The sequence below is a fragment of the Malurus melanocephalus genome, unplaced genomic scaffold (genome assembly GCF_030028575.1).
Source record: "Malurus melanocephalus ecotype Western Australia unplaced genomic scaffold, MMel_1.1 scaffold_541, whole genome shotgun sequence".
In the NCBI taxonomy this organism is placed as follows: Eukaryota; Metazoa; Chordata; class Aves; order Passeriformes; family Maluridae; genus Malurus; species Malurus melanocephalus.
In genome coordinates, this window is record NW_026623773.1 from 3,206 (window position 1) to 14,953 (window position 11,748).

General features: G+C 52.1%; 1 protein-coding gene across 1 annotated transcript in view; it reads left to right on the plus strand.

Moving 5' to 3' along the window:
• Positions 1 to 559: 559 nt before the first annotated feature.
• The window catches only part of LOC130582941 (voltage-dependent N-type calcium channel subunit alpha-1B-like), a 24,453-nt gene continuing 13,264 nt past the window's right edge, over positions 560 to 11,748 (plus strand). The window contains exons 1-3 of the mRNA XM_057381930.1: positions 560 to 939; positions 8,077 to 8,185; positions 10,676 to 10,783. Of these exons, the coding sequence (XP_057237913.1) occupies positions 865 to 939; positions 8,077 to 8,185; positions 10,676 to 10,783 (292 nt within the window). The 5' untranslated portion in view covers positions 560 to 864. The remainder of the gene's footprint in view (positions 940 to 8,076; positions 8,186 to 10,675; positions 10,784 to 11,748) is intronic.

Here is an 11,748-nt window from a genome sequence, read left to right on the forward strand (position 1 = left end):
GGGATTTGCAGAGTCCCAGCCTCAGACTGGAATGGGAACAGTCCCAGTCTGTCCCTGATATTGGGATGGGAACAGTCCCAGTCTGTCCCTGATATTGGGATGGGAACGGTCCCAGTCTGTCCCTGGTATTGGGATGGGAACGGTCCCAGTCTGTCCCTGGGATGGGAATGGCCCCAGTCTGTCCCTGGGATGGGAATGGTCCCAGTCTGTCCCTGGGATGGGAATGGTCCCAGTTTGTCCCTCAGATCAGGATGGAAACGGTCCCAGTCTGCCCCTCAGCAAACACCCCACAATTGGCTTCTCCCTCATCTCAACCCCAACCCACAGTGCTGGTCCCTGGAAGGAAAGCTGGCACTTTGCTCCAGCCCTGTCCCATAACTCTGCCTCCCAGCCCTCCCTGGCATGGTGAACGGGCTGGTTTGGGGGTCCATGGGGAACCCTCCTTCCCCACCCCACCAGAGCCAGCCAAACCCAGCCCTGCCACCCCTTCTCCCCCAGGGGACATCCATCATCCCCCAGGGGACATCCATCATCCCCCAGGGGACATCCAGCATTCCCCATGGCCACGGGCCGTGTCCCTGCAGGAGGAGGAGACGTTGGGCACTGAACCACAGCAACAGAAGCGGATCCACCCTTCTCCCACCCCACCTCTTGAGTTTGATTTTGTTTCCCGGAGAAATCTGATTAACCAGATCTCTGTTTTCTTGTCTGCTTTCCCTTCTCTCTCCCTTTCATTTTTCCCACTGTGTTGCCTTTCCCCCCACCCGTTCCCCGTTTTCCCCGCCTCAATCCCGCTGGATTTCTGTGTCCTGTTGCTTTTGCCTCGGTCGCTGCGGTGCCAGCGGGCGCATCAGTTACACAGACATGTATGAGATGCTGAGACACATGTCCCCACCTCTAGGCCTTGGGAAGAAATGCCCAGCTCGTGTTGCCTATAAGGTAGAAACCCTCCCCAGGAGCTCCTGCCCAACCGCCAGCTTCTCGTGCCGTGGCTGAAGTGGGGTTTCTGTGGCCTTGGTGTTGTTCTTCTGGATTTTTCCCGGTGCTTTCTCTGCTTTCCGAGCGAGATTTTGGATATTCTGATTTTTAATTTTTTTTAATATTTATATATTTTTTTTAATAACTTTTTTTCTGGTCTTTGAAACTCTGGCACATCAGTTTGTGTTCCTGAATTTGTCTCTGCTCTCTATCAGTGTTCCTCTCTCTTCTCTCTCTTTCTGCTTCCATTGAGGTTAATTTGGGGATGGTGAATAATGAGCAAATTACCCCTCCCCAGTAGATCCCCATTTTTCTTCCTGGAGCTCTTTGGGTCACCAACCCTTCAGTAGAACGTTGATTTTTCCTCCTCGTAATTAGATTGAAGTTAGTTAGAGTGGACAGTGCTGTAGGAATGAGCAAAACAATTAAACAGAGACACCACCAGAAGGGCTCCTCGAACTGTGGGCAGCACATCCATGGATTGGTGCTGAGCATCTCCCCTGTGACTGTGGTGGGGTGTGGCATCCCCTGTCCTGCTCCTGCCAGGTGTCCCCTTGTGGTGTCACTCATGTCCCCCCAAATGGGTGACAGACTTGGGGAGGACAGTGAAGCCCCCCCAGATCCAGCCTGGAGGGGGACATGGACCCCCCACTCCTGCAAGTGGAGCTCAGTCAGCGCCAGCAGCAGCCAGGCCTTGGTCTCTGCCCTGGTTTTGCCCTCTCCCTCTGATTTTTACAAACCCTGACTGTCCTGCCCAGCAAAAGCTCTTTTGCCCCTCAAATCCCCCCTTTTTCTTTCCGTGTCTACTTTTCCCACTCCTCTTCAAAAGTTTTGTGTGTTTTCCCTCTGTCTTGTTGYCTTCTCAGTACGTCCACACTGTTTTTCGTTTGGATWTCCCCTCTTTGCAGCCTCCTTGGCTGCTGTCCTTCCTTTCTGCTGTTTTCTGGTTCCTCTTTCTCAACTGTTCTCCTTGGTCAGCCTGACCAGCCCCTGCAGTTCCGTGTGCGTGGCTTTGCTGCTTCCCGGAGGTGCACGCCTGAGATCCTCCGGATGCGCTGCTCAGGCACCAGGAGAGCTCTGTCCTCACTGGGGAGGGGGGAAAGGCTGGAGGAACCCAAATTCCTGTGTCCAGTTCTGGCCACTCACAGCCAGAAGGGCATTGAGGCGCTGGAGCGAGTCAAGGGAAGGGAATGGGGCTGGGGAAGGGTCTGGAGCTCCAGGAGGGGCTGAGGGAGCTGGGAAAGGGGCTCAGCCTGGAGCAAAGGGGGATCAGGGGGGACCTTGTGGCTCTGCACAACTCCCTGACAGGAGGGGACAGCCGGGGGGGTCGGGCTCTGCTCCAGGGARCAGGGACAGGAGGAGAGGGAAYGGCCTCAGGATGGGCCAGGTTGGATGTGATGAAAAATTTCTTCACTGGAACAATTCCTAAACCCTGGAAGAGGCTCCTCAGGGAGGCAGTGGAATCACCATCCCTGGAGGGATTTAAAACCCTACAGATGTGGATGTGGCACTCAGGGACACGGGTTAGGGGTGGCCTTGCAGTGCTGGGTCAGTGGTTGGACTCGATAATCTCACACATCTTCTCCATCATGAATGATTCCATGATTCCATTAATTTTAAAATCTCTTCTATCCAGTCAGAGGAAAACAGGGAAGAAAACCACTTTGACTTCACTCTGGTGTGTCAGGATTTGCTCACTGTCCTTGCCCATGGCAGGGGGTGGCACTGGGTGAGCTTTGAGGTCCTTTCCAACCCAAACCACTCTGGGATTCTGTGATTCCACGGGATGAGCTCAGAGCTGGGCTCTGCTCCACCAGGATGAGCTCTGTGAGGCCAACAGAAGAGTTAAACGGGAGCAGAATCATTCCAACTAGGTCGGGGTGAATTATTCATGGCAAATCATTTATTCACCAAACTCAGCCTCGTCTCCCACAGCAGCGCTCCACTGTCCCGAATTTATTCACGGCTGGGGATCATTCCCAGAGCAGCTCGTGTCCCAGAGGCTGATGGGGTGCTCTTAATAATTCAAACCCGTCGGGGTGCCAGTAGTTTTCCAGGCATTGTGTGCTCCTCTCCTGCTAACTCAGGATAAATGTGTCAGGGGAGAGGATTGAGGGTGCAGCAGCTTTTTCTGGGTCAGGCTAGGATCCTAGGATGAATTTTCCCCCTATTCCTCCACCACTTTCCCTCCCTGTCGGGACACTGCCCAAGGAGTTAGTTCCTGAGCAGAAACCCCGCAACAAACCGGCGGCTGGACGGGAATTTCCTCCTGCCACAAAGCTGTGGTTCCTCGTTAGCGCTGCCTTTGTTTGTGGCAATTAAAGCAGCCCCGGAGCTGCGGCGGGAGCGCACCGCCTGACCGCGCCCGGACCGCGCACCCCGCGCCGCCTCCCGACCCCCGCTCTAATCAGCTCCTCGCTCCTTATCAGCGCCGAGTTAATTAAGAGACTCCGGAGACAACGGCGCGGCTGCTGCCCCCGGGGCCCTCTCCTGCAGAAGCATTAACGAGCTCCAAATCCGCCTAATTAAATGCGGGGCTGCGGGAGGGATCCCCGCGCTCGGCCGGCGCATCGGAGCGGGGACTCCACCTGCTGCCGGCTGCTCTTGCTCTGCCGCCCCGGAGGGGAGGAGGGCAGCCACAGGAGCTGGGGAGTCCTTCCCTGCCGGCTCGGGGCACCTGGGAAGGATTTCCACCTTTTTTTTCCTGTTGTCCGTCAGTAATTCGCCTGAGTGCACTTGGGGTTGTGGCTGGAGATTCCCAGCGCATCCCGAGGACATTCTTTGTTAGCGCAGGGAAGGATCAGCAGACTCCTAAAATGTCCTTCTTTCCTTCCTAGAAAGATGGGAAGTTATTCAAATTAGAGTTGCCTTTTTTTTTTTTTTTTTGTTTTGGTTTGGTTATTTTTGTTGTTGTTGGGATTTCTTGTTTTTTTCTTCCTTAACTCCATCCCCTTCCCTTTCCCCTTCCCCTTCCATGAGCCACTGCCCTGACACAGCCTTGAAGCATCAATTCAGCCACAAAAAACAGCAAAGAAATGGGGGAAAACCGATTTTTTTTTAACTGAGTGCAGTCTAAACAACTGGTTCAGTTTGGTTTTTAAATCTGTGTTCTTGTGGCTAGTCCATGAGAAATGTGTGTTTCTCTTCTAGACCAGTTAAGGATGAAAATCAAAAGTTCTCGATGAATCTCTCAAAGGGAAATTTTGGGTCAAGCAGAACATTTTGAGAAATGTTCCCAATTTCAATTGGATTCCTTTTAAATGGATCCTGTGGAAATGCAGAGGAATTAAATAGAGATAAAATTAGGAAGTAGCCTGGAAAAGGTTGAAATTTCACGCTCTGTGCAAGGAGATATTTTTATGTTGAAGGTTATTTTATAATATTGAAAGGAAAAATTAATGTAACTTTTTGTTTGCACTTTCAGCTCCATTTCTGGCACTGGGATAATGCACCAGACAATGTTCAGGGAACAATTCCCTCCTGGCTGTGCCAGTGCTTGGTTGATCCTGTGGCTCCCTTGGGTGCCCACAGTGATTTGGGATGTTGATTTGGGATTTGGGGTGAGCAATGTCCCACCAAACCCCTCCCTCACCAGTCCCAGCCGTGGTGGCAAAGCTGTTTTAGATCAAAGATGAATCAATTCTTTCCTTCCAGGTGCTCCATCTTCAGCAGGAGCTCTCCAGAAATCCCATTTATTCATTCAAGGGACAGATTTCTCAAGTCAGGGGCTTCCAAGAAAAGAGCTTGCAGTGATTTTGGGAGGGATCTTGGGTGGATTTAGCTGAGGCTTCTTGGCCTTGGCTGCAGTGGGTTCTGAGGCACTTCTGTCTCATTTTATGGCTTTTTTGGGGGCCGAGAAATGGGCAGCTGGAAGGTGCAGCTTGCAGCTCACCTTGGCAGTGCAGGAGCTGTGTCCAAGAGGAGGAGAATCCCATTTTGCCACCCTGAGAGGAGAGAGGAAATGTCCCAGCTGAAATACCCCACCCTGAGAGGAGAGAGGGAGACACGTCACCCCTCTCCTGCCTGCTGGAGCTGCCCATCCCTGGCTGGAGGAGCAGCACAAACCCCTCTCCCTGCTCCTTGCTGGGTTCTCAGTTGGGAATTGCGCTGCTCTGGAGGGATCTGAGTTCCTGTTTGATCAGTTTGGATGTTGGGATGGAGTCAGTGCAGCGCAGAGGGAAATGCAGGGAGGAGGGAAGGGCAGTGGGGAGAGAGCCTCTTCCAGGTGCCTTTTTTTCACCAAATGGGAGTTTTGCACAGCCAGTGTAAGCCCCCTTGGAAAATCTTGCCCTCAATCCTCTGTCCCTGGCTGAAATTTAGGAGGAAAGACCTTTATACAGCTCTATACAGCTGTGATGTGGCCGGAGTTCTGCATCCACATCCATTGGGAATTCAGCCTGGAAAGACAGCTGGGGAGATGTGGGGATGTGTCAGTCACAAAGTGGGTTTTGGTGCTGGTTTTCATGAGGACAGAGCTCTCCTGTGGGGAATTCTTTCTCATTTGCCTGTTCTTCCCTTCCATGCATTTTCTTTGTCTCTCCATCCCTAAACTCTCTCCCACTCCAGTGGCATTCTGGGACTCTGTGAGTGGTAACCAGACTCTCATTGATGTATTTTCGGTAACTTTTTGTGTGCTGAGGGCAGAATCTGAATCAAATCCTGCTTCATTTGACACGAGCAAACAGAAAAACACCCTGTGGTGTTGCCAGCACTCAATACTGTCACTGATGGAACAGGGAAGACAGGCTGGGCTTTGATTTCCCTGTTTCTGAGGCTGGGCAGACATGGAATAACCTCTGGGGATGCTGTTGGGGAAATCTGGGAGATCACAAGGGTTTGTCCCGGGCTTTAGGACACAGGGCAGGTTGTGACAGTGACCTCCTGTCCCTGCAGCGTGCACTGAGAGCTGAAGATGTGTAATGAGATAAATCAGGAGATCTCAGCTCCAAGCCAAGCATAGAACCATCCCTCAGGGTCACGATTTTCCAAGATCTTCAGAGCAGGGAGGAGCTCCTCCTCTGAGCCTGTTTGAGCAGATTTTCCATTGGGCCAGTACCTTGTGGGAAGAGGAATTTTGTTTGGATTGGAAGAACACGTTGGGAATTACAGCCCTGCCCGTGTTAATCCAGCCTCTGCCTCTCTGGATGAGGTGTGGCTGGAGCTGGGGGGCTCATTGGCTGCTGGGAAGAGATCAGAGCTGGAATCCAGGTGTGTCCATGAGGAACAGGAGATCAGAGCTGGAATCCAGGTGTGTCCATGAGGAACAGGAGATCAGAGCTGGAATCCAGGTGTGTCCATGAGGAAGAGATCAGGGACAGAATTCAGGTGTATCCATGAGGAAGAGGAGATAAGAGCTGGAATCCTGGTGTATCCATGAGGAACAGGAGATCAGAGCTGGAATCCTGGTGTATCCATGAGGAACAGGAGATCAGAGTTGGAATCCCAGTGTCTCCACTGGGAAGAGGAGATCAGAGACAGAATCCAGGTTATCTCCAGCAGAAGGACACAGACATCTTTACCTGGAACCTTTCCAAGCTGCCCCACAGCACCAGAGCCATATCCCAGCCTCCATCTCTGTTTCCAAATGTTCTTCGAGCTGGGAACAAAATCCCAGTCACTCTCCAGGGACCTCACAGCTCCTGGAGAGAGCCCTCACAGTGCCACTGTCACTGGCAGTGCCATCCTCACACCCTGCTCACTTGGACAGCTGGGAGGGCACAGCCCCCATGGGGATGAAGCTGCATCCTCGGCTGGCAGATGCAAACCTCCATCATCTGAACTGCATTTAACAGCACCAGTGATGCTAAATCCGGCTGCCTAAAGCAGAGTGTGGCCAGAACTGAGAGAATCCAAAGCAGTTCTGTTATTGCAGGGCCTTCAGGGCCATTCAGGGCAGTCCCAGCCCAGCCAGGGGCTGCACCCACAATGGACAATGGCTCACGGCTTTTTCACCCTTTCTCACTTTTGTCCATTTGCACATCGGGATTTGCTGAATCCTCCAATTGCAGCTGNGGGCAGGTTGTGACAGTGACCTCCTGTCCCTGCAGCGTGCACTGAGAGCTGAAGATGTGTAATGAGATAAATCAGGAGATCTCAGCTCACGGCTTTTTCACCCTTTCTCACTTTTGTCCATTTGCACATCGGGATTTGCTGAATCCTCCAATTGCAGCTGCAGCCAATGCAGTCAAAAACTCCAACTTGGCTCCCCCAATTCTCTGTTGTTTCCATCTCTTGGTTCTGGCACAGGGAGGTGTCCTTGAGTTTGGGGCTGCAGAGGAATTGTTTTGTGTAAAAATGGGAGAGCAGGAGCTCAGCRCTGTCTGTGGAGTCTGGAGTTAAACACTGAAGAATTCCAGGGGTACAGAGACATGGAAATAGAGAAACTGAAATCCTGAGGGATCAGCAGTTCCCASCTGTCACTATTGCTCCTGTTTTAGGGTTTAGGGGAAGAATTTAGGTGAGGCCAACTGGTGCAGGAAAGGGTGGAGGGATGGATTTGGGGTTAGGTCTCCTGAGCACATTTGTGTCACCTGTCAGGGGTGACAGGTGCCAGCCACRTGTCTGGGCACTGCAGACACCACTGGGGACAGTCAGGAAATGGGATGAGAGCATCTCACCCAGTTTCTTTGAGGAGAACTCTGTAGGATTGCACTGCAGTGCTGGCAAATCACTTGTTCAACTAGTGATTCCATTCTCTTCTAACTTTTTAAGAATGAAAATCAAAAGTTCTTGATGAACTTTTCTAAGATAAATTTTAGGTCAAGCAGAATATTTTGAGTTTGAGAAATTTTACCAATTTCAATTGGCTTCCTTTTAAATGGATTATGTGGAAATGTGGAGGAATTAAATAGAGGTAAAATTTAAAAGCAGCCCAGAAAGGGTTGAAATTCCACACTCTGCACCTGTAGATATTCTGGAAAATTCTATCCCAGACCCACTCCTGAACAGAAGCTGACATCCACAGGCAGGAGCATTCCAGCTCAGCACACAACAAGTTCCTTCCTGTTTGTATTCTGGGTATTTTGGGGCTCTCAGAGGGRCAGGGGGGTGGGGGGAGGACTGGTGGCCCCGCTCACAGCCAGCCCTGTGTGTCCCCAGCGCCTGGTGAGGATGAACATGCCCATCTCTCCTGAGGATCTGACCGTGCACTTCACCTCCACGCTGATGGCCCTGATCCGCACCGCCCTGGAGATCAAACTGGCCTCAGGTGAGAGGAACGGGGTGGCTGGGTCACCTGGGGATCAAACTGGCCTCAGGTGAGGGGGACAGGGTGGCTGGGTCACCTGGAGATCAAACTGGCCTCAGGTGAGGGGGACAGGGTGGCTGGGTCACCTGGAGATCAAACTGGCCTCAGGTGAGGGGGACGGGGTGGCTCAGGGGGTCTCAGGGTCACCTGGAGGATGCAGCAGTGACACCAAGGGCAGCTCAGCTCCTTGGGATCCTCTGTCATCGTCCCACAGGGACTGGGGACACTGAGGTCACCTCTAGGCATGGATCTCATTGTACTACAGGAGATTTCCTGTGCACGGAGAAAATAAACCCCAAAACAGCACCAAGGAGAGACCAACACCTTGTGTGCCCCTTCCAGAGCTTTCCCACAGCTTTGCAGGGTGGGAGAGGAGTTTGTGCCATCTGAGCTCCAGAAAACCCAGAGGAGGAGAACCACAGTTTGCTCAGAGTTCCCGTGGCTCAAACCGATTCCTGAGCCCAAGATGGGCTCAGTTGGTCAAACAGAGTGCCAGGAACACCAAGGGCACAGATTTATCCTTGGATTGGATCAAGGGTTGGACCCAATCTTTGTGGGTCCCATCCAGCTCAGAGTACTCCATGGAATCTGCTGTCTTGGTGTTCCCTGAAACCATGGAAATTCTACCCCAGATTAGAATCCTGTTTTCCCATTTCCTTCCCATACCAGCACCTGAGGATGGGGACTTGGGGACAAGACAGAGGGGTCCCGAGAGCCCCTTTGGGGTGGCCATGAGATGTGGGGAACTTCTCTCCCAGCTGAGAGCTCTGGGAGGAGAATCCCTCCTTGCTCTGCCTCAGAAATGAGCATTCCCACCCCTCTTTCCTGAACTATCCCAGCCTTTCCTCTTTTCTGAACTATTCCAGCCCTTCCTCCCCAGCTGCTCCACGCTGGCAGGGACTCCAAATGCCAGGAACCACATTCCGCCTTGAGATGAAATGTAATTATCAAAGTGTTTAATCAGGCGTTCGCTCAACTTCCCAATTAAACTCTGCGATGCAATAAAACCCATCGGCCTTTCCTCTGGGTCGTTTCCCCATTTCGTCAGCCTGGCTGGGGTCACGGGCAGGGCCTGCCTGCCCTGGGCACTTTTACACCTCGTTTAAAAGTTAACAGGAGGTAACGAGGCTCTCAGGGCAGCCAGGGTTAGGCTCTTGTGCTTTCCAAAGCGGTTTCAGGCTGGTGCAGCCTCCCTGAGTTAATCACCTCCTCCTCTACCTCTTCAACTTTGTTGCCTTGGGGAGGCACTGCTGGAAAATGCCAAAATTTTGAGGTTTCCTGGGGCCCCCCAAGGGAATGATGCAAGGATCAGTCTCCTTTCTAAGGATGCATTTAGGATTTCCTGTCACTTTGAAGTCCAGCCCCTTATTTCAGGAATAGCTTCTAGATAAAAACGCTGCAAGTTTATTATTTTCAGTTTCTGGTTACCTGTCAGCCTTTTTCAGTAGGAAAATCTCCCCCCCACCCTGACCAAAATCTGGAAGGGAGCCAGGGTGGGGAGCTCAGCTGGTGCGCTGGGTTCTTTCTGCGGTTTAGATCTGCTCTAGGCTGCGAGGTCCTGACCTGTTTTGTTGTTATGAGCTCTCTTTGAATAGGTTTCATGTGCTACATTTAATTGAGTCTTTAGTGGGCCTAACAGGCCCTTAATGAACCTCCCTAATGAGTTCCCGTGTGGGAGTTCAAACCTTTAACAGAGTACGCAGAGCCTCCTCCCACCGCTTTGCTCTCGCAGAAATAATCTGTGTCATTCARATGAGCTCCTTAATTGCCTGCTGTGCCAGGAATTCAGCTGGGAGCTGGCCTGGGGCTCACACAGCCTTTAATCACCTTCCACGTGGGCTTCTAGCCCTGGCTTTGGCCCTTGGAATGGAGTTTGGTGGGTTTGGCTCTGCTGGGATGGAGCACTGGGCTYGAGTGTCATTGCTGAGGATTTCAGGAAGAGTGGGTGACAGAGGGTTTGTGATCCATCAGGACATTGCTCAGTGAAAGGTGAACCTGCCATGGCAGAGAGGGTGGGATTAGAGGATCTTGAAAGCCTTTTCCAACCCAAACCATCCTGAGATTTYGTGATTCTGTGATTTTGTGTTTCCATGATTTCGTGATTCTGTGATTTGTGTCCAGCACCTCACACCAACTCCTTTCCATCCCACCTGGGAGGTGCTGCTGCTTTCCGTGGGCACTCCCCAAAGGAAGAGGCACCTACAGATATYTGGAATAAGTTTGAGCTTCAGTTGAAGTCCCAGCTCACTACTCAGGATTCCCAAGTCACTGCTCAGGGTCCCCGGATCGAGGCGAGGCTGGTCCTGCTGAGCTCACAGCGCTTCTGTCATGCAGGAATTCACGGCTCCCCTTYGCAGGGAAAGGCTGTGCTGGCTCTCCCTTCCCAAGGATGGGGAATGGGGGTGCCAGCAGTGGGTTCTGACCCTGTCCCTGTCCCCTCCCTGGCTGCAGGTGGGGTGAAGCAGCACCAGTGTGATGCTGAGCTGAGGAAGGAGATCTCGCTGGTGTGGCCCAACCTGTCCCAGAAGACTCTGGATTTGCTGGTGCCCCCTCACAAACGTAAGTGATTCCAAGAACTGCGTCCATCCCAGACACCCAGGAACCCCCCATTAGGGCTCTCCCTCCTTCTCTGCTCTGTTCCCAGCCCCTTCTGGGCACGATGACATCTGGGGGATGCAGCAATGACACCGAGGGCAGCTCAGCTCCTGGGAATCCTCTGTCACCGTCCCACAGGGTTTAGGGATGCTGAGGTCACCTCTAGGCATGGACCTCATTGTGATGAGGAGATTTCCTGTGCACAGAGGAAACAAASCCCAAAACCTCACCAAGGAGAGACCCACACCCTGTGTGGCCTCTTCCAGAGCTTCCCCTCAGCTTTGCAGCCTCCAGGCTGTGCTTTACAGGGTGGGAGGGCAATTTTCTGCCATCTGAGCTCCAGAAAAGCCAGAGGAGAAAAGTGAAAGCTCGCTGAGAACTTAGAGAATCAGAAGGAACATGTTTTGGGGCTGAAGGTCTTTGTGTTACTTGGCACTGASGAAATGGGAAGTTTGCTGTTGGCTTGATTAGCTCTGGATTCCTGATTAATGAGAGGCAGTGCAGAGTGATAAAAGCATTGTTAATTAAGAAAAAACAAGGGAGCTGAGGAGGTGCAATCAGTGGGCTGGAAGTGCTGAAGCCTTTCCCTCCTCTCCTGATTCCTGTGGATCTGCTGCTCCACTTCTTTCCTCCGTGGTGAAGTTCTCAGTGATGGGCAGGGAAGGGCTTTCCCACAGCTCTGAAGGTGGAAAAAAATATTGGGAAAAATGAAATACTCCCTAAATGTGTATTGGCCTGTCATGCCCCAAGCTGATTGTAATTTTGAGAAGCATGAATGAGGCTGCTCCATCAATAAAGGGTTGRTTGTGGATTTGGGATGGATTTAGGGGTTCTGCTCTCAGCCATGCCACTGAGGTTTCCTGCCTGCCCTTTTCCTACACAATCCCTGTGTTTGCCACAAGAGCTCCAAACCAAGGCCAGGCAGCAAC